At 43.8% G+C, this 19,864-nt stretch overlaps 7 protein-coding genes across 7 annotated transcripts; 3 read left to right on the top strand and 4 right to left on the bottom strand.

Moving 5' to 3' along the window:
* Positions 1 to 303: 303 nt before the first annotated feature.
* EAE97_003264 (uncharacterized protein) lies at positions 304 to 3,405 on the bottom strand. The gene is made up of 4 exons (XM_038873776.1): positions 2,948 to 3,405; positions 2,322 to 2,880; positions 1,674 to 2,266; positions 304 to 1,618 (listed from the first exon to the last, which is right to left on the bottom strand). Exons 1-4 carry the CDS (start codon positions 2,987 to 2,989, stop codon positions 674 to 676), a joined length of 2,139 nt encoding a protein of 712 aa, XP_038735639.1. The 5' UTR covers positions 2,990 to 3,405; the 3' UTR covers positions 304 to 673.
* A 976-nt stretch (positions 3,406 to 4,381) lies between these two features.
* Positions 4,382 to 5,371, bottom strand: EAE97_003263 (uncharacterized protein; the record flags this gene model as incomplete). The annotated part of the gene is made up of 3 exons (XM_038873775.1): positions 4,382 to 5,121; positions 5,177 to 5,228; positions 5,294 to 5,371. 3 exons carry the CDS (start codon positions 5,369 to 5,371, stop codon positions 4,382 to 4,384), a joined length of 870 nt encoding a protein of 289 aa, XP_038735638.1.
* A 97-nt stretch (positions 5,372 to 5,468) lies between these two features.
* EAE97_003262 (uncharacterized protein) lies at positions 5,469 to 6,800 on the top strand. The gene is made up of 4 exons (XM_038873774.1): positions 5,469 to 5,718; positions 5,780 to 5,927; positions 5,980 to 6,546; positions 6,599 to 6,800. Exons 1-4 carry the CDS (start codon positions 5,689 to 5,691, stop codon positions 6,634 to 6,636), a joined length of 783 nt encoding a protein of 260 aa, XP_038735637.1. The 5' UTR covers positions 5,469 to 5,688; the 3' UTR covers positions 6,637 to 6,800.
* Positions 6,801 to 7,469: 669 nt separating this feature from the next.
* On the top strand, positions 7,470 to 8,988 carry EAE97_003261 (uncharacterized protein; the record flags this gene model as incomplete). Its single annotated transcript, XM_038873773.1, has 5 exons — positions 7,470 to 7,788; positions 7,925 to 8,067; positions 8,134 to 8,220; positions 8,277 to 8,856; positions 8,912 to 8,988. 5 exons carry the CDS (start codon positions 7,470 to 7,472, stop codon positions 8,986 to 8,988), a joined length of 1,206 nt encoding a protein of 401 aa, XP_038735636.1.
* A 404-nt stretch (positions 8,989 to 9,392) lies between these two features.
* EAE97_003260 (uncharacterized protein) lies at positions 9,393 to 13,094 on the bottom strand (the record flags this gene model as incomplete). Its single annotated transcript, XM_038873772.1, has 1 exon — positions 9,393 to 13,094. One exon carries the CDS (start codon positions 13,092 to 13,094, stop codon positions 9,393 to 9,395), a length of 3,702 nt encoding a protein of 1,233 aa, XP_038735635.1.
* Positions 13,095 to 13,681: 587 nt separating this feature from the next.
* Positions 13,682 to 14,632, top strand: EAE97_003259 (uncharacterized protein; the record flags this gene model as incomplete). Its single annotated transcript, XM_038873771.1, has 3 exons — positions 13,682 to 13,917; positions 13,982 to 14,263; positions 14,317 to 14,632. 3 exons carry the CDS (start codon positions 13,682 to 13,684, stop codon positions 14,630 to 14,632), a joined length of 834 nt encoding a protein of 277 aa, XP_038735634.1.
* A 1,841-nt stretch (positions 14,633 to 16,473) lies between these two features.
* On the bottom strand, positions 16,474 to 18,144 carry EAE97_003258 (uncharacterized protein; the record flags this gene model as incomplete). Its single annotated transcript, XM_038873770.1, has 3 exons — positions 16,474 to 16,831; positions 16,882 to 17,510; positions 17,560 to 18,144. The coding sequence occupies 3 exons, from the start codon at positions 18,142 to 18,144 to the stop codon at positions 16,474 to 16,476; spliced, it is 1,572 nt and encodes a 523-aa protein (XP_038735633.1).
* Positions 18,145 to 19,864: the final 1,720 nt, after the last annotated feature.

Genomic DNA, 19,864 nt, shown 5'->3' with positions numbered 1-19,864 from the left:
ACTCGGGTTGGGATCTTTTGATGGAGGGACGGTATGTGCTACTGTAGTTAGCTACTATTGCGATGAATGCAATGGACTTTCTTTAGATATCTACTCATGCGAAAGCGTAGTTGCCATTTGCGCAGGGAAGTCAATAGTCAGACATGCTCTCTTTTTTGATAGACTGTGAAATGAAATATCTTGTTGAGACATTTGGCTTTTTGGTGCTACACGGTATGATGCTTGTTACGACAGTCTGAAACATTTAGATGGATTACAGGTGCCAGTCACGACCTTTTGTAAGTTGAAGAGGTGCAAAATACAATGGAATATATTTCATGGAATTCCAAACGAATGAATGACTTAAAGGTATATTAACAATATCTATTTATGACTAGTAGGCATGATACGTGATGTCCCCAATGAATCTTCGATCCCCCGCTGCCAGAATGTGGACAGCTCCAACATGCATGCTATTCCATAATCATTAAGCGGGTACGAGAGCATCAAAAACGACTTTTCGCCCGCATGCCCATCAGTTTCTCCAACCCTGCCTCACCCAACGTATGTACAAGTAGAAGAAGAATTTAGTCAGGAAATAGGCGGAAAGTTTAAAGAAAGTCATAATACAAGGGTAAAACTATGCAGGAAAGGGTTGATCCCATCATCGACGAAATCGCTTAACCAGAATTCATTATTTGCCATTCTTCTTTGGCGTCTTTGATTTTGGGGTCTCTGGCTTTGATGTTTTGTATTTTGGAGTTGTTGATACTGGCGCCTTCATCTCGTGGGATTTGGCGGGAGATTCGGCCTTTGCCTCCAAATCCTCTGGATAGATGCTACCTTCGGCGTTGTCGAAGAGAGTTTGATCGCCCTTGCCACCCATCTCAATGAACTCATTTGGATCCCGTTGAGCAGCTGGAACTTTCTCATTCTTGATTCCGTTTTGCGTAGATTCTTGTTGAGTTGAGGACTTGTTGATACAATTAGACTTAGCATTTGGATTTTTGACGTATACCTTGACAGGTTCTTTGTCAGAGTTGATGTGGATGATCTTGGAAACCTTGACCTCGTTGATGTCGCTGAGTAGTGTTCTCTCTCTTACGATCTTACGCTTGCTAAAGTCGAGACCTGCAAGTCCACCGACTAGACCGTCTGTGCTATCATGAACATTGAGAGTCTTCTGAGTCATCCATGGATGCGCCAAGCACTCATCAACGGTATAACGCTGCTCCGGGTCGACTGTCAACATGCGATCAATGAGATCCAATGCTGGATCCCCGATGTGGTCCCAGTATGGAGAAGGATAGTCAAATCTACCGAGCTTGATCTGGGCTTTGAGGTCATAAGGATTGTCTCTGGAATACAATTCATCGGAAAATGGTGGGAATCCACAGAGGCATATGTATAGAACAACTCCTAATGACCAAATATCAACTGCACGAGTGTATTTTCGATGATTGTTGTCTTGGAGGATTTCCGGGGCTACGTAGCTTGGGGTACCACAAAGTGTTGTCGTAAAGGACGCCTCTCCAATAATTTTTGAGAGACCAAAGTCTGCAAGTTTTACATGCAAATCTTCATCTGTCATCAAAATATTCTCTGGTTTGATATCTCTGTGTACGATACCACGTTCATGCTATTATTGATTGGTTAGCTAGAGGCAATGGAATGATGTCGTGAAAAACACTCACCAAGTATTTCAAGCCCTCAAACAGTTGAACGAAGACCTTTCTTGTTTCTTGTTCTGTAAGTTTACCCTTTTTGACAATCCAGTTAAATAATTCTCCTTCCGCTGCGAGTTCTAGGACAAGGTAAGTTGCGCCAGGTTCATCAAAAGTATCTTTTAAGCATAGAATGTTTGGATGACTGACGCCCATTAGTATTGCAATTTCTTGCTGCAAACCTTCAATTCTTTGTTTTTCTCCGACGCCGGGCTTTCTTGTAAAGACTTTGACAGCGAAACGTTGACCTGTAGCCCTCTCGACGCATAAGTAAACCGTTGCATAATGACCTGACCCAAGTTTTTCTAGGAGTAGGTATTTCTGCAAAAATTTACTGGTTTCGCGCAACTTCGGGTATCGAAAGACAAATCTAACATCATCTACCACTTCTATTTCATCTCCATCTTCGAGTTGGCGACGCTTGTTTCGTCCAATGATACTCTCTTTGATGAAAGTACCATTGCTTGATAGATCCTCAACGAATGCAACGTTTAGACCTTCTTGATTTTCGGTGAAAATGAGACAATGTCTATTGGAGACCCTGATATCATCGATGTTGAGATCTAGAAAAATTGTCAGTACCACACTTTTGGATCAGATTGTCTAGGCTTCACTTACCACACTCCGGATGTCGTCCGATCAAATATCCTCCAGAAGCAATGCCTTTGAATTTGGTAGCTTCATAGGCTTCTTCTTCCTTATTCAAATCTTTGCCTTTACGAGGGTTTCCAAGATCACTGTCTTTGTCTGGCAACGGGCAAGCATTTCTTCTCCTCAAGACAAGACGTCTTCCATACTTGTAATTGAGAGGCATCAAGTATCCCCAAACACCTTCCTCTTCCTCATCTTCAACCTGACTTGACAATGTAGTTGCGTCTCTTTGTGATTGGCTCAATTCTTGAGTTTTTGCTTGGGAGTAACGAACGGGAGACGACAATGCTTGGGAATCCTTAAGGAAACGTTCACTTGGTTCTGGGGTTCGGTGCTGGATTTGGCTTGGTCGACCTTCTGGTGGTGTTGCAGTGCCATCTCTTAGATTATCACTAGAACCAGAACCTTGATGGGTCACTGGGGAAGGAAGGTGCTGCTTATTCGAGATTGGAGTATGGCCCGGTTGCGAGTGTCTTTCTGATCGGCGCGGCTTTTTGTATGATTCGCTCTCTTCAATCGTTCCTACCTACGTTGAGATTATGTGTCAGCCTTTTCGAATTTCAAAAATATAGGGAAGGAGCGATTTTTCCTACTCTATCGCGCTTTAAATTTCCTTTGCCTCTTTCTGAAGGCATCTTGGCACAAATTGAAGGTCAGTTTGAGTTTTGATGCGATTTGAAGTACTGTATATCGAAGAAAGTGTAAGAGTTAAAAGATTGAAGTGAGCGGAGGCGTTGGGATTCTGCAGATCTTGCAAATGCTTTAGTTTTTGATGAAAGTAATTATGCAAGTAGCCATTCAAACCGATTATCAGTTTTTTTTTGCGAGGAGTATATTTTCTTTTGATTAGGGAGTCGGAATTGATTGTCGGATTCATTCTTTTCGATAGGTAATCAGAGGGACTAGGTACTCCAGATCTTCTCTATACCACATCCACACTAGGAATATGAGCTCGGCCGCTCGGGGTAGAATGAACTAGGGACCTTTACTGCCTAGAAGTGATAGAAAAATGTGTCGATCGTATGGATCGATATCTTCACATTCACATAAACCCCACCAACTGCAGAGGAGGATCTGCTTGAGTATTGGATTCACTTGTCATAAAGAAGGTATTTTATTTTTCTATATTTGTGATATTTTATATGTGGTGAATTGACAGCATCACGAAAGAGCATGTTCTCAAGGCAGCAATCAACACCCGACTATCTAGGTAGGTATTTTGAATACGAAGAGGGGAAAGGAGAGATCCGTATTGACTAATAATATTGGCAATGATATTAATGGTATTGCTATCAGTAGGTATTCGTACCAACTACTCACCTACCTCGTACAATTTCAACTCAACACTTTTGCTACATGATCGAACATGATCTACGAGTACAAAATAGCATCAACATCAGTAAGCTTCTACGCACAGGGGCAAACGTCATGATTATTTTTATATACAAATCACTGTTTCCCCATGTTGAGTGGAACTGAGACTAATAATGAATGTGGATATAACATACATGTATGCCATATGGCTGGTGGGGGGTGAAGATATAAGCCACGAGTAAGATGTTTCGAGGTGGAATTTAGGTCAGAGGGCTAGATTTTTTCTAATTCTTCGCCCTCGCTATATTCAATATCATCGATTATCCTGAGAGCCTCAATCCAAATTTCTTATTTGAATCGTTTCCCTTCAATCTAGGGTTCATCAAATACGATATCTCGTGATATTTATGCATGCTCGGGTCTTGTGAATACATGATTAGTATAAACAATATCAGGAGGAATTCCAATGGTCTGCTGGACTATTGTAAAACATAGTCTCTGAGTCTCTAGTCATCTGACGTCAACCAAGGCTCTCCACCCCGGGACCTTATGATGATGATAGAATCTCGAGTGTTCCAAGTGTCCCAAGGTCTTTCCTTACGTTAACCGCGGACCTCCTAAGTAAAAACTTAAAGTCGTACCTAGTCCTCAAGTCGAAGCTTGAGATGTCTTGTTGTAGTTTTGAAGAGATCTTCGCCAATAGGCCGTGAATCTCAACTCTCGAATCTTGTCTTTCTCTTGACTCCTTGCGTGTTTGATGAATTGGGCCTGCCCTTATCGAGTCCCGCCATGATCCGCTCGGCAGTGCTTTTTTGTCCCTTTCCATTAATGCCACTAGTATTTGAAGGCGCGTTGCGAGTTTCGCCCGAGGCAGTTGCAGGTACGAAGTCCAGAGCTTCCCTTTGACCTCGCGCTTTCTTTTCTTCTCTTTCCTTCAAGATTTTTTGTTGGGTTTTCGCGAGTTCCTCCTTATAAGCATACTCTGGAAATCCAGCCGGATTCCATAGATCCTGAGGAAGAATTGTTGCATATTGTTCCGCCTCGTCAATATCCGCAAAGTCCATGAGCTTCTGCATCAAACTCGGGTTTTTGAGCGCCGCCGACTTTGCAAGCTTTTCGTTGAAATGTGTACCCTGCTTTTTTAATTCGAGGAAATGCTTGAATTTTGCATTCGTACTGGCTACTGGTGAGCCTGGGGGTGAAGGGGGAATATCATAATTAGGAACTGTCGGAAGGGTAAGATCTCGTAACAAAGCTCGATTCGCGGAGTATGGTGACTGTGGTTCTCCATCTCGCTCCCCATTCATGGCATCCTCTAATTCTGAGAAGCCAGTTGCCTCGACTGGTCCCAGTTGTGGTCCAACAAGTGGAGCGTTTGGTTTTGGATTGCTTGGTAGTTCAATAGTTCGTGAGGTTTCCGTGGATGGAAGCTCTTCCGCATGTAGCTGCACATCTTTCAAGCAGTCAGAAACGCTACAAATCAAAAATCTATTGTCAGGTTCGCGTACCTTTTGCTGTACCATTTGTAGTTGAATTGTTGGATATTAAATCTCCAGAAGTCTATAGCCTACGATGTCAGTGACTCTCACAGATTTCAGTTGCATTAAATATAACACCCAGCTTACGTTCGAAGAAGTCTGCGGGTTGTCAATCTGAAGTGAGTCGTCCTCATCGCTGCTTCCATAATCTACTAAACCTGCCATGATTATTGTATTGCGAGTGGTTTCGATAAGGAAGGATCGTTTAAATATACCGAAACAGGTGATAAAATAAACTTCTTGACTTTAGCTACTAGGTACTGGTACTGGTACTAGCTTTCCGTGCTCCAGATTGGTTCTCGGGACTTATATCCCGATATTTGGCCTCAGGTTGCAGAAGGCGCGTCCCAAGCTCTGCCTGGAACAACGAGAGCTTAGGTTCCTCAAGCTCCAACACTATCAATAACTTTACCCCCATGAACATTTGAAGATACCACACCATACCTTAACAACCTTTCAATCCCAATAACCCTACAAACATCATGAATCACCTTCCACAAGCTTGGGGTCGTGTAAGTATAAATATACTCTCAACATGAGTGAGATATATTCAGATTACTGACATTCAAACAGCCTAGAGACGATGTGTATGGCGCCTATGATGCTTCATATCTTCAACAAAATGGACCAAATCAACACACTCAATCACCCATCGTCACTGGTACATCGGTTGTGGCGTTGAAGTTTAAAGATGGCGTCGTAATCGCAGCAGATAACTTGGGTATAGTCTATAACTATAAGCTCTAAATGCATCTCACTAACAATTCCAATAGCATCATATGGTTCTCTCGCACGATTCACAGACGTAAAACGTCTTCGAAAATTCGCAGACACATCTGTTGTTGGATTTGGTGGCGACGTATCAGATATGCAATACCTGGACCGCCTTCTCCAGTCCCTCGACACCGAAGAAGCATACGGCGCATCAGGTCACACCCTCAATGCTCATAATCTCCACAAATACCTCTCCAAAGTTCTTTACAAGCGTCGATCCGATTTCAATCCTTTATGGAACACTTTACTGGTTGCAGGGTTGGATGAACATGATAAACCCTTCTTGGCGAGCGCTGATTTATTGGGCACAACGTTCTCCTCTCCAAGTTTGGCTACTGGATTCGGTGCGCATTTGGCTCAGCCGTTGTTAAGAAAGGTTGCACCAGATGAGGAGGCTGCTGCGAAGTTGACCAAAGAAGTGGCTTTAGAGGCAGTTAAAGAGAGCATGAAGGTCTTATTTTACAGAGATGCTAGGAGTATGGACAAGTATTCGATTGCGGTTATCACAAAGGAGGGTATCGATTTGAAAGAAAACGAAGAACTGGAGAAGCAAAGTTGGGCTTTCGGTAAGATTTCAAGTATTAATCACTTCGTGACAGTGTGCTAACAGTCAAATAGCTGAACAAATTCGGGGATACGGGACCCAGGTCAACTAAACAAATGATTTTAATATACCTTGCGCTGTAAACTAGACAATGATGAAATGAAGCATATCAAGTTTTGAGGTTCCTTGCCTCGTGGCTAGCAAACACCATCCATCCCATCTCCAGGTTATTTTCTCAGTCATTTGAATAATGTTGTGATTTTTGCTTTTCCGTAAGTGCAAAATATCGTGTCAAATTTTGAAAGTTTCGAAAGTCAATTCTTGCCATGGTTTTGTGGAATCTCAAGGGTTCAATCTCCGAACGCACTGCTGGTATACCTAGCTAGGTGCATTCAACAACGTCTTCCGGCCTCTCATGTCAGAATGGATGATGCAGTGAGGTTTGTTCAGTGAAGCTCATACGTCAACACTAGTGAAGAGGTGTTTCGCTACAAAGGAGGGACGTAATTGCAGTGTTTCTAGTCCCGAGGTTGCGCTCAAGCATATCTACTTAATAGTCCCCTAGAATTTCCAAATATTAAAAGGCTATTGCTGTTTATATAAATAGGTAGCTGTTTTCGAGAAGAACAGCGATCTCGCGTTATCTCAACAGCCAAGTAACATGTGCATGTCCTAGCCCCACTTAGCTCCGATACCCCATGAATGTCACCCCTACTCTTTGATTGGTCAAAGCTATGCTCGCCAAAAGTGTAGGGAGAAACCGAAGCAAGAGGATGTACTCTCTGCTTTCTTATATAAAATATGATGTTCTTATGGTGGGCTATTTACTTTTTCTAAAATGTTACTATTCTTCAAATTTCTTAATTGTTATATTTCCAAGAACAGAAGTTCTGATTCCAATAAAGAAAATCTTCAAAACGTTAGTCCAACAAAAGTCTATTCAATATGACTAAAGTCCTCGCCTCTGAAGGTGTTGTCGCTCCAGGATCTATCAACCAATTTCCAAAATCTTCCTCGGATGTTCCATATCACTCTATAGACATTGAGAAGAACTCCCACCTCCAAGTACCGTCCGAACCTCGGGATGATTTCCAGAAAGACCACCAAAAGACTTCTCTTCTCAAAAGTCTAGGATGGCTTGATCGGCTCCTGGCTTTATGGATCTTTCTCGCTATGGCTATTGGTATCTTGCTAGGAAATTTTGTGCCAAATATCGGGACTGCGTTGCAAAAGGGAGAGTTTGTGGGTGTTAGTGTGCCGATTGGTTCGTGCTTCTTTTCTTCCTTCCTGGTCTACAGTGAAGTATAATAACAGAAGATATTGACTTAAGCATATAATCTGGAGGGAAGGTTAAGATGTATCGGTTTGCTCTATACGCTAACACAACAGTGATAATATAGCTGTATGTTTGTTGGCAATGATGTATCCAATTCTTTGCAAGGTCAAATTCGAAATCCTGCATCTTGTCTTTCAGAAGAAGGATATCTGGGTTCAGATCGGATTTAGTTTAGTCGTTAACTGGATTGTTGCCCCACTGTTGATGGTACTTAAACCTCCCTTGCCTACCTTTGATATTGTTAAGAAACAGCTAATGAGGACTCACATACAGTTAGCTCTAGCATGGGCCTTCCTACCCGACAAAGAAGAGCTTCGATCTGGTCTGATACTTGTCGGAATAGCTCGCTGTATTGCAATGGTATTTTACCTTTTTCTCACTTCATGCTTGCAACTTAGTCGACTAATCTCTGCTAGGTCCTAATATGGACTGGTCTAGCCGGCGGCTCGACTTCGTACTGCGCTATCCTCGTGGCCATAAACAGTCTATTGCAAATGGTTCTCTTTGCCCCCCTCTCCGTACTTTTCATCTCCGTCATATCAGGCGCCGAAGGCCCTGCTGAGTTCTCCTACTCAACCATCGCGTCCAGCGTCGCAGTCTTCCTCGGTATTCCTCTCGCAGCCGCTATCCTCACACGTTTCCTCCTCCGTCGCCTCACATCTCCCTCCTGGTACGACACTGTGTTCCTCAAATACCTCTCGCCCCTCTCTCTTCTAGGTCTCTTGGCCACTATCTTGATCCTTTTCGCAAGTCAGGGTCAACATGTTATTCAGCAGATAGTTTCGGTTGTACGAGTTGCAGCTCCTCTAATCGTCTATTTTGCAATTATCTTCTTCTTTACTTTATTTGTCTGTGCGAGAATGGGATTCGGATATAAGGTTGCCACGACGCAAAGTTTCACGGCGGCAAGCAACAATTTCGAGTTGGCTATCGCTGTGGCTGTTGCGACATATGGCGCGGATAGTGAACAGGCGTTGGCTGCTACGGTTGGCCCGTGTATGCATTCTAGAAACGCCCCGTTAGGAAGATGTTTACTGATACTTTCATATAGTGATCGAGGTGCCAGTTTTGCTCGGGTTGGTATATGTGGTAAGGTGGATTGGGGAGAGAAGAGGATGGAAGGATTAGAGTTTGGAGTGGAATAGAAGTTAGGTGTACACGTAGAATTCAATTGAGAGCATCAATTTCATTTTTTGGTGGGCTCCGGGGTGTATGGGGAAGAAACAGAAGGATTGCACCTTAGACCTTTGACAAAGTAATACATAATTCATGATCAAACGGTGGATAATATTGCATGCTTAGCTCCCGATAATCCTCAAGCATCGGGAATAATAACCAGATATCATCACTGATAGTTATTTTCATTCTTCCCATATGCAGTACATATCGTCAGAGAATTACATGTACACATGATGACCACCAATATATAGCAACACGCCAAGCAACACACCTGACAACTCTAACGCTAGGCAATCTGTTGCAAATTACAAAAAGGGAGGGAGTAGGTATGTAGATACAGGTACAATACAGATTTATTCATCGCTATCGTCGCTATCCACAATTCTCCGCTTGTTTCCTCTTCCCCTTACATCGCCATCCCTCTTCCTCGTAAACATGTTCGGCGTCGCTTTCTTCCCACTACTTAATACACTACTAGATCGGAAATCTGTACTTTTTTTAGTGACTGTATCACATCTGACGAGATCTTCGATGGTAGGTAAGTCATCATCGCTACTGTCTTGTGTCATCGCAGGTACCGATCTCTCAGAAGACAGATTTTTAGCTTTATCCCTCTCCACTGCCCTTCCCAACAACCCGCCTTTTCCTCTCCCCTTTTGCCTCTCATCCCCATCCCATCTCTCCATCTGTGGTGGGCTTGACGAAAAGTTGGAAGTCCCTGTAAGGGTCATCTGGGTTTGGATTTGCGTAGGATCGATAAAATCAACCAGGCTTCCCAGATCCGAGTCGTCACTCGCTTCTAGATCTTCCATGTCACTGGTTCTGTCAACTCTTTCACCCGGCCCTTCTTCTTCGGAATCAGGTGTTGGTTGAGGAATTTGAGAAGAGCGGAGATTGGATACCATGGCCATAGATGCGGTACTATCTTCCGAGTCGGAATTCTCGTGTTGAAGAGGGCGATTACGACGTGGTGGAGCCTTTTTGGATATGGCTTTTCTGGATGCGGGTGTTTTCTTAGACGCGGATGTGGTTTTGGTAACTTTAGAAAGCTTTGCAACTTGTGTGGGCTTTGGGACTTTAGCAGCTTTAGAAATTCTGGCAAGTAGTTCCGCTTCTAATAGCATCGTTGGCATTTTACCGAGGTCAGATGGCGCTTCATCTCCATATGGTTTGATATCACGGTCCCCAGGTGCTTGGGATCTCGAAAGCTTGCTGAATAGATCAACGCATTTTCTGGTGTACTTTCCGTGTGAAACCTTGGCTGTCATGGTTAGAGATCGTTGTATGCTTGGCTGAGCTGTCAAGTCGGGCATCTCAACCTCTTCCAAAGCACCATCTGGCACTCTTAAAAAACGGCGATCAAGCTCTGCCATATCCCTCTCACTTAGTAACACGGAGTCGAGTAAGGGCACTGGCGCTAGCTCATCATCATCCAGCTCACTAGGCTTTCGTTTGATGCCGAAAATTGCTGAAGTGGAGCCCGCGACACTGCCATTGAGTTTCGAGGCGTTACGAAAACCCGTTTCAACACCATCAGGCATATGGAATTTTTTGGCAGGCTTCTTCTTGGCTTTGGCACGTCGTTTCGGTTCCGGCAAAGATGGATCTTGGGTATTCTCCGGAGGAATTTCAATGAAACGTTTTTCGACCTCAGGCTTAATGTCTCTCGGAATGATACGAGCAGATAAATCGTGGCGAAAAGTGAAGCGAGAACCAGAACTAATCATTCTTTGCATCTGCTCGTAATTGTCCTTTGACTTCTTGTATGAATCTTCCTCCTTCCCGCGCATGAGAAGGAGAACAATCTTACCAGCTCTCTTTCTTCCTGTACGTCCCATTCGCTGCAGCATCCTGATAGGGGATGAAGAAGAGTCATAACAGACGATCAGGTCGACTTCTCCAATATCCAAACCTTCCTCACCAATACTGGTTGCAACTATAACATTTATGCCTCCTGCTTTGAATTTTTGAATGGTTTCAAGCTGTTTCTCCTGATTCATACCTTCTGAGCGCTTCGAGTCGCTTTGGCCAACGAAGACAGATGCTTTGATCATTGGACCATGTTTGTTGAGTACCCGTGCTATATCTTCAGCACTATCACGGTACTCGGTGAAGACTATTACCCGAGTGCTTGAAGGTGGCACGTTGTCACCCCTCAACCCAGCGCCCGCGTCAAGAAAGTGATTCAGCACTGTATCGCACAGATGAGTGAGCTTTGGGTGGCCAATAAAGTCTTCCTTATTAATCCAACTTTGAATCCTGTCCATCATCTTTTTGAAGTCTGGATCATTAACGACTTGGTTTTTATATTTCCCGCCCTTTTTGTTTCCCTCGACCTCTGCTCGAAAGTCCTTGATATTTGAAAAGAATGGCCCAATTCCATGGAAGTTGAGAATTTTTATTGCATGCCCCATACTCGTCAACACAGTGAACAAGGCATTCATCATTCCTTTGACGCCCATGTTCGCAGTCTTACCTGCACCAGATGCCATCCACGTCTTTCTAGCTGTAAGCATGCCAAACTGAGTGAGTGACATAGGATCCTTATTGTAATAGGCTTTCTGCGAGCATAACAAATTGACAAGCGGCTGCAGCGCCCTGCTAAAGAGGTCTCTGATCATAATGATCTCATCAGAAGGATCTATGAGAATCTCAGTGATATCTCGCCGATGAACGTACTCCTTAATGTCGATAGACTCTTCTGTTCGAATTTCAACCTCAGCAATCTCCAAATTATCGATTACCTCCTGAACTGCTTCCACGGTTGATCCAGGGGTGGCTGTCAAAGCAAGTACACGGAAACTCTTATTGAATCTTCGCAGAAACTCGACAACTTTAGTATATGCGTATTTGCCGGTTGCTCGGTGTGCTTCGTCGACAACCAGAAGCGCGATCCTTTTAGGGTCAGCTATGCCAGTTTTCAAATCGTTTTCGACAGTCTGTGGCGTCATGAAAAATACTCTCTTTTCATCCCATTCTTCGGCTCTTAAAGCTGGGGTCTGATCTCCTGTCAGCATAGTCGTTGATGATCTCGGTATGCCCGCAATCTCGAAGCAAGCTTTAACTTGCTGAGACACCAAAGGTTTTGTTGGCGCCATAAAGACTATTTGTGAATCTTTCGTCCACCGAAAGAAGTTGAGCATGATGGTCGCTGCGATAAATGTCTTCCCGAGACCTGTTGGTAAAGCCACCAAGAGATTATTGAAAAGTCCCTTATGTACGATGGTGTATTGATATCGCCGTTCTGGACCTAGGTTATTTGGATACACCCATGTTTTGATAGCCTCTCGGTCCAAAGAATGATGCGTCGGTGGCTCTGGTACCTTGTCTACCAGATAATTATGCACTTTTTTAGCTTGAGTAGAAGATGGCGCCTGGTTGGGAGCACGTCCGCCAAAGAGTGTAGTTTGGCGAAGGCCATTCTGTGGTGCGACCAGTCGCTGAGAACGAACTGATTGTGTAAATTCGAATGGCGGTGATGAGTTTATTGTAATCAAACCAGTTGATATGTTTTGTTGTGGCGGGCTTGGAGAGAAGGCATCGGACGGTAAGTCCTCGAGCTCTTTGGAGAAATCATAGGCGACGACTGGCGCGGGCTGGGGAACAATATTCTGTTTCTGGGCTTTGGTGGGCCGGAACACAGAAGCCAATGCTGGTTTGGGCTTAGCCTCTAATTCTGGTGATGGGAGTGGTCTCGGCCTTTTGTATATAGGCCCTCTAATTCTATAAGGACTCGAATCAGGCATTCCATCCGCTTGTGTCGCCCCCATGATGACTGCCGCCGGTACTTCCTCCGCGCCGAGATGTATCCTGTATTTCGACTGTTTTTTCTCGTCTCCTTCATCATGGTCGCAAGATATAGAGCCTCGCGATCGACGTCGTTGCTGAATTGAGAAATCATCATCATTGTAATCGTCGAGCTCTTGGCCTGAGCTGATTCGCCTTCGTTTTCTGCGATGAGGGGAATTGGATGGTAGAGTTTGCGACGCTTGAGTCAATGCTTCGGCTACATCCCAAACATCTTCGTCGATATCTCCATATTCATCATCCGACATCTCTGTCAAGTTTGAGGTGATTTTTTGGGGTGTTGGTTGGAGCCATAAGAAAGCTGTCGCGATTATCGAAATGGCCAAATCGCGTTCCTTATCGCAGATGCTGATTGGGGAAAGCAAAATCACGGTAACACGTGACGATATACACTGACTTGATGTTTCGGTGGTTTGGCCTATCGTACAAAACTCGCTTTAATTGCAATTAATCCAAGTTTCTCTTTCAAAAAAAAAAAAAAAAAAAAAAAAAAAAAAAGACTTCAACATTAAGAAGAAAAATACCAAGCTTGGTGATGCAACTTTGTTACGTTAACTATATCTAAAGCTAATCTTCTAATTTCAGTGCAATAGAGTGATATCAACGTAATTAAAAATGAGGGATCTCGATGGGTTAAGTTATGTTATTTCAGATAGCTGTGAATACCCTCCCAACAAACAACCAGCCAACATTCAAGGTTGCGAGGTCGGTATCTAAACGTTAGTCAATAAATATGTCAACAAAAAAAAGACTTCTATTTTGAAGGACCTTTATCCTTGGTGGTTTTGTTATAGGTATCAAATCACCGGAGAATTTTTGAGGGCACGGAATAATCATGGCATCTAAAACTGAAAAGACCATCCTCGAAGCCTCCATGGGCAGATACATGAGAGTGATAAGAAACCATAATACTCTTGAAGAGCTCATTGCAGCCTATCCATCATTGAAGGAAAAGTGCCTTTCTTGTCCCTCCGCTCTGACTGATGAAGAACGGCGTGTATTTCTCGATCTTCCTGATTTGGATATGGAGACAGCGAATATCAGAGCGGCGACAGCTCTTTCGCGTGCGGAGTTGAAAAGCTGTTAAAGATCCGAGTGGCCTCACACAAGAAGAGACACTACTGCTGCTAGCTAGGTTCTGGACGCCTAAGACAGGTGCGGAGCGCAAGGTGACCTGGGAACTCCTTTGTGAAACGGAAGAAATAATCATGGGAGAAGAAGGAGCAGCATTTTACGCATCTAGAAACCCCGCCTTTCTTCCCAACGAGCTGGAAGCATTTCAGGCCGGATCCAGAGAGTGGCATGGCCGGCCCACCCGTGCAAGAAAAATGCAAGCTAGCGCCATGGCCGAGGCCGCCCTGTCCGATGCTCCAGAATGGATTCGACGTCTCTATAGAGAGGGGAAGGACTTGTGGGGGTTCGTCGTTCTGTATGATGAGGTGATGCAGGAGATGGATGCAGAATCTCTAGAAGATTTTCTGTGTCATTGGGAGGGTTCGTCAAATTTGCGTTGAAGCACAATGGCTCGAGGGACATAATCGATACAAAATGGTACATGATTCCGTTTAATGCGCTGGGCTCTGCGGTTGTAGCACATGCGTCTGTCGCAGGGACTGCTTTAGATGCAAGTAACAAAAGCAGTCAACAGAATGATGTGATACTCAGACGCGCCTTTCGCGAGATCCTCCAGGATCCCCTGCAGTATGAGCAGAGAGCGGATGTCGCACCCAGAACCTTATTCGGTGGGCAATGTCGGGCTGATCTCTACAAGGACGGCATACAATAGGCCAACAGCTATTTGATTATAATATTTGAAGCTAAGACTTAGCAGTCTATACAAGACCTTCAGAATATAGAAGTTAATTCGTTTATAGATGCTGAGCATTATTTCAAAGCTTCATGTGCAACTTTCTCAAAGCGGATGTTTGGAGAACAATCACCTTCCCGATCTCACAAATACTATCAGTTTATCACTAGCATGAAAGAGAATATTCTATGGATCTCACGAATCACAATTGACAGTCACTGGTATTCTGCGGCTTCTAGAGCATGAAGAGAATAGCTCAATATTTCAAAATTGACCAGTCAATTTTGCGTCACCACTTTATCCTCTCAATCATCTCATATACCTATAATAAGTTACGAATGGCTTATTGAATCCTAAACATACGACCAGTACGCATGATCGAGGAACCTATTCGTGTGCAGTCGAGTCTGCTAGGCAAAAAGAAGCAACATTCGAAACTACTTTTGTTATAGTTTTCAACTTTCTGCAGTCGAACTAAGAGACAGCGATATGAACCTCGACATTTGTTTGAAACACAGATCTGTGGACCAATGCCTATTTAAAAGGTATTTCCGTTGATCTGATTATAACATTTACCCTTGCAGGGAATGTACGTGTACAGTATCAAGTCCTAGTGTCACATCTATAGTGTCTTTTTCTGGCAGGTTGACAAGGATGCTAGTCGTTGTATTTAGGTTCTATCATTGACTTTGTTATTAAGCATATGGTATTCAATGTATCTTCCCAAGTATTTGGATAAGAATGCGCCGGAACAATAGAATTTTCCCCAAGAAGCCCGCTGCCTCCGTCCTGGTTTCGCATCGGAATTTTGCACTTGGCCGATGGGAGGAGTGAGAAATTCAAGCTCGTTGGGTTTTACCTTTATCGGGTCCCCTGGGCCAAAGGGTAGCAATGGAAAGATTCAAAATTGTTTGTCGTCATCGTCAAATTTTAATCAGTATGATCTTACTGCGAGGATGCACTTTTCCGTACGCACTCCTGCTGTGAATTCGCTGGAAATGAAAGTCAGATTTGATTCTGTTTATCCTCGATGCAAGACTCCGCCTCCAAGCCTTGACTATAATTCTCCGAGCCAAGGGGAGTACGTAGCTTACCGGTCGAATAATTAGTACATTAGGGACCGCGAAGGAATGCCGGTGCTGCGCCAACATCTTAGTTGGGATTTCAGCACTTTGGAAACAGGGTTTAGGGTCCTGAGGGCTACATAATTATCTACTTTGTAGTACCAAGTACTATAAGTTCAAAGTTGAACCTTGAAATGGCCCCCAAACACAACATAAACTATCTGTATGCATGGAGGCTCTTTGCATCAGCTTGAGGATCTTGGCTTATCGTTATCCAAAAATCAATGCGTGGTCGCACACCCACCCACCCACACGAGATTAAGCTTTTAGTGCATGAATATCCTTCCCATCGATCTCACATTAAATTGATTTCCTCGCGGTCGGCAAAGAATGAAGCATGATAAGGCCGTCGGCTTTCCGCGTCATCCAGAAGTGCGGCCCGTCACACACGCTCCAACTCTTTGCTGTAAGTTGCAGGCTCCCGGTAATGATTTCAAAAACGGGCCTCGATATTATCATAGGATATGTCTCACGGTTGGGAGTGACCGAGGTGGTATTGCGGGTGACATGACGTGTGACAGGTCGTGAGAGGGCTGGTACAGAAGACATGAGCATGGTACCATGTTACCTGGACTGCGTTTTTGGCAGGTGTGGTTTTGACATGTGCATTTTGACAAGAATATCTACCAAATCTAAGAGTCCTTCCAAATGGCTGCCAAAATTTCAAATGATGGTCCAATATACAAAAAATATTGATCACACTGGTGATGTCTTCAAACTTCCCTCTAGGAGCTTCCCTTCGGCTCTTCGAGTTGAACTATTTACAGCTTTTGATTTTTCTTCATCAATCCCTGCAGGTCCTGTTTCTGTAGCTGCTTCTTCTCCAGCGGTATCTTCCTCATCTGTCTCGTTTCGTACTTTGTAAATGATGACCGGCGCTGCGATAACAAGCGAAACAGCAAGAAGAACCCAGCAAATCAAAAATTCATTCATCGCAGAAATGTTTGAATTGTTTATGCGGTAACTGATAGTACCACCCGCAGACTGGATACCTTTGTAGAAGCCGATATAGATCGAGGCCGTTCGAGTATCGCTCGTAAATTTCCCCAAGATCCTAAAATATGTCAGCTGGAACTTCTCATCAAATACCAACTGATGACTCACCAATATACACAGTTTTGCCATATAGCATTGAAAATTCCATAAGCTATGTATAAAAACATCGGTCCAAGATAATTTACATCATCAAAGTCCATCTTTTGACCCTCAGAGACGATATCTGTTTGATAATAATACCCTTTTTGCCACATGTATCCCCCTGTCCAGATTCCAAAAGTTAGAAGTACAAGTCCAGTAACAAGTCCTTTTGCCCGGACAGATCGGCTCAGGCGATCGTTATCCAAGGTATGGCCCACAACTAGCGCACCTAGAATCTCTGATAGCCAATATAGAAAGTTGTTCAGAGCTCTGGTGCGGATATTGAATGTCTTAAGGTTGAATGTGTTGAATTGATACGGATAACACCAGTTCGAAGTGAGGAACATAGGAAACAATAAAACAATAAAACAGTCTTTGCGAACCAATTTGCAAAAATGCATTACTTCGTTTCGCCAGTCCGTTTCCACTGTTACTGTGACGTGAACGCGAGATCCATCCTTCCTTTTGACATTCTTGGGTTGGCACAGACAAAGAGACAATATCGCCCCAGCGAACATTAAAGCAATGATAGTAATGTATGTGTTATCGGAAGCGACATTGCCGGCGCTTGTTTGAAGCTCTTGACAAAGAGTAACCTTTGCACAAACTATCAGATTGGCTTGACTGGAGAATAAAGTTACTCACAAGACTTCCTATTGCAGCACCACTATTATAGATAGCCCAGAACCAAGAGGTAGAGCGCCCTTTCTGGTCATCTGAGGGATAAGATATTAACATAGCCCCTTGCGATGCCCAGAAGGGCCCTGCGCATACCCCTAAAAATGCTCCCCCAAAGATCAAAAAGCCTCGATTTTCGATGTGTTTATAAGCGAGAAAGCTACCGGCATAAACCACATATGATATACCACCAACAAATAGCGATGCCTTGAGTCCAGTAATATTAACGATAAAGCCGGCAAAGAACCCTACAACTGCAAAACTAGCGTAAAGTGCGATATTCGACTCATTTGCCGGGCCAGGGGCCACCAATCCAGCTCCGCCAAGCCCATTGAGAGCATTGAACATACCAGGACACAGCAGACAAACGACTGCAACTATTGAAAGCTGAACTGACTGTGAGGTGATTGGAGGAAGTTGTAAGAAACTGAATCTGCAAGTATGATGTATTAGGGAAATTTCGCCTGACAGACATGGAGTCTCGAGGTAACTCGAACTGCTACTATGCTCATCGCTAGGTCTACTTGTGGTATGAGACCGCGTGATACTCATCTTTCAGAGCCGATACTATAACACGATGACGAAGAGGGTGGTATTCTGAGGAAGGTTTAAGATGAGGAAAGAGAGCATCACTATCTTCCCATGATCATACTATATCAAGATAAGACTTAGCAGTGATCCCCCTCGTACCTGCCCTACATATCCAACATGGATGTTCGAAAAGCGGAGTAATCAATATAATCACTATATCCTGCCAGTGGGTAGGCGAGCAGATATCGTATTTGCAAACGTAATCAGACGAGAGTGCAGTAGCATTAATATAAAGATGAGACCAGAAACCCCATTTATGTCATGTTGCATGTGTCTCTACAGGATCTTTGCGGGTTACCCCAGGATAAGCGGGAGTAACGGGTTGGCCGTTGAACATCATCACAGTCGCTGTTCCACTGGGAGAACCTAGTAACTCCAGAATATGATATCGGCCCCCACTATCCGAATGTTGTGTTTTTATCATGTTGAAAAATGACTATCTAGTTCCACTGCGACCCAAAAACTTAAGAGAGAGAAAGAGGAGGACATAACGTGAAACCGAATACCTGGTAAAAGGAAGGAAGGGCGATGTTGAGATGTAGGGGTGAGAGACTAACGTCACGTGGTTCCCCAAAAGTATATCTTCCTCGATTTGATGTTACATAAAATCGAGATAATCATCTCATCTCATCGTTGATTCACTCGAAATTCTACTTTAATAATGTTATTACCCGCAACCTGATGCGGGATATTGATTCAAGGTTGGGTCCAATTCCATCTCCTCTCATTTCCCGTTCCATATAAACATGCATCTGTTGATCGTTTAGAAATCACCTTCTAGTAAAGCTCAAATTGGTTGACATTACTTGATTACGGAGAACCCGGTTACTCTTTAACATTGAAATAGAACCCAAGCTATCCTGGAGGTTTTTTTGGAGTTATCCTCACAGTCAGCTTGGTTTTAAAATCACAATGTACTGTATGTATAGGGTGTCTGCATTCTTGAGTAACGCCACTATGGAAGGTGGGTCGGGAGAGTAGCGTCGTGCTTCGAAGGAATCCAATCTGTTCTCCACAGATACCTCGCACATATCGTATATCTTACAACGCAAATGAATCTTACAATAAAATACACATGGGTGTGTCTGGTGCTTGGCACGTGTGCAGATGTATGAAAGCCAGTCCACTCGGTCTCCATTCGCTTGCCATCATGTGGGAAGTAACACTATTCAAAATCTCCACCTTATGGCTACTGGCCGTATTCCTCGAGCCATAATTACTCGTATATGAATACCAAGTTTCAATACGGAGGCTCTAGATTCCTCCCGTGTGAAACCTATCTCTACCATCCCGCACCACCCCGCACCCTCCCCTTTGCCCCATCATGGGAGCTATGGTAATCAGGTTTATTAACAGATATTTGAAAATAGAGTCGACTCAAAACAAACAGTTTTGCAGATGCCCGTGGTTTCTTACTTCGATCCTTTATGTCATGACACCTTCCTTTGACTGCTCGTATTTCTTATTACCAAGAGGAGTGTGGCGGCAAAGTAGTTTATTATTCCTTGGCTCGCGGTGTGTTTTTTGTTGATTCTGACAAACGAAATAGTGGTTTCGTAATTTGCTAAATCGCGGCTTCAGATCGAGATGGTTGACATGCATCTTGTGGTTACGCGAGAATCTTGGACGCCCTTCTATCCTGGTCTCCCGCACTCTTGCGATCAAGAGTATACTAGGCCCC

Source organism: Botrytis byssoidea (genome assembly GCF_014898295.1).
Source record: "Botrytis byssoidea strain MUCL 94 chromosome Unknown BBYS_005, whole genome shotgun sequence".
Classification (NCBI taxonomy): Eukaryota; Fungi; Ascomycota; class Leotiomycetes; order Helotiales; family Sclerotiniaceae; genus Botrytis; species Botrytis byssoidea.
Note: the sequence above shows the minus strand (reverse complement) of the source record. Positions and strands in the feature narration are given on the sequence as shown.

Coding starts and splice junctions, on each gene's coding strand:
- EAE97_003264 (XM_038873776.1), bottom strand. CDS start 2,989: ATGCCTTCAGAAAGAGGCAAAGGAAATTTAAAGCGCGATAGA. Junction 2,881..2,947: donor GAAATTTAAAGCGCGATAGA/GTAGGAAAAATC, acceptor ATCTCAACGTAG/GTAGGAACGATTGAAGAGAG. Junction 2,267..2,321: donor CGGACGACATCCGGAGTGTG/GTAAGTGAAGCC, acceptor CAATTTTTCTAG/ATCTCAACATCGATGATATC.
- EAE97_003262 (XM_038873774.1), top strand. CDS start 5,689: ATGAATCACCTTCCACAAGCTTGGGGTCGT. Junction 5,719..5,779: donor TTCCACAAGCTTGGGGTCGT/GTAAGTATAAAT, acceptor ACATTCAAACAG/CCTAGAGACGATGTGTATGG. Junction 6,547..6,598: donor GAAGCAAAGTTGGGCTTTCG/GTAAGATTTCAA, acceptor ACAGTCAAATAG/CTGAACAAATTCGGGGATAC.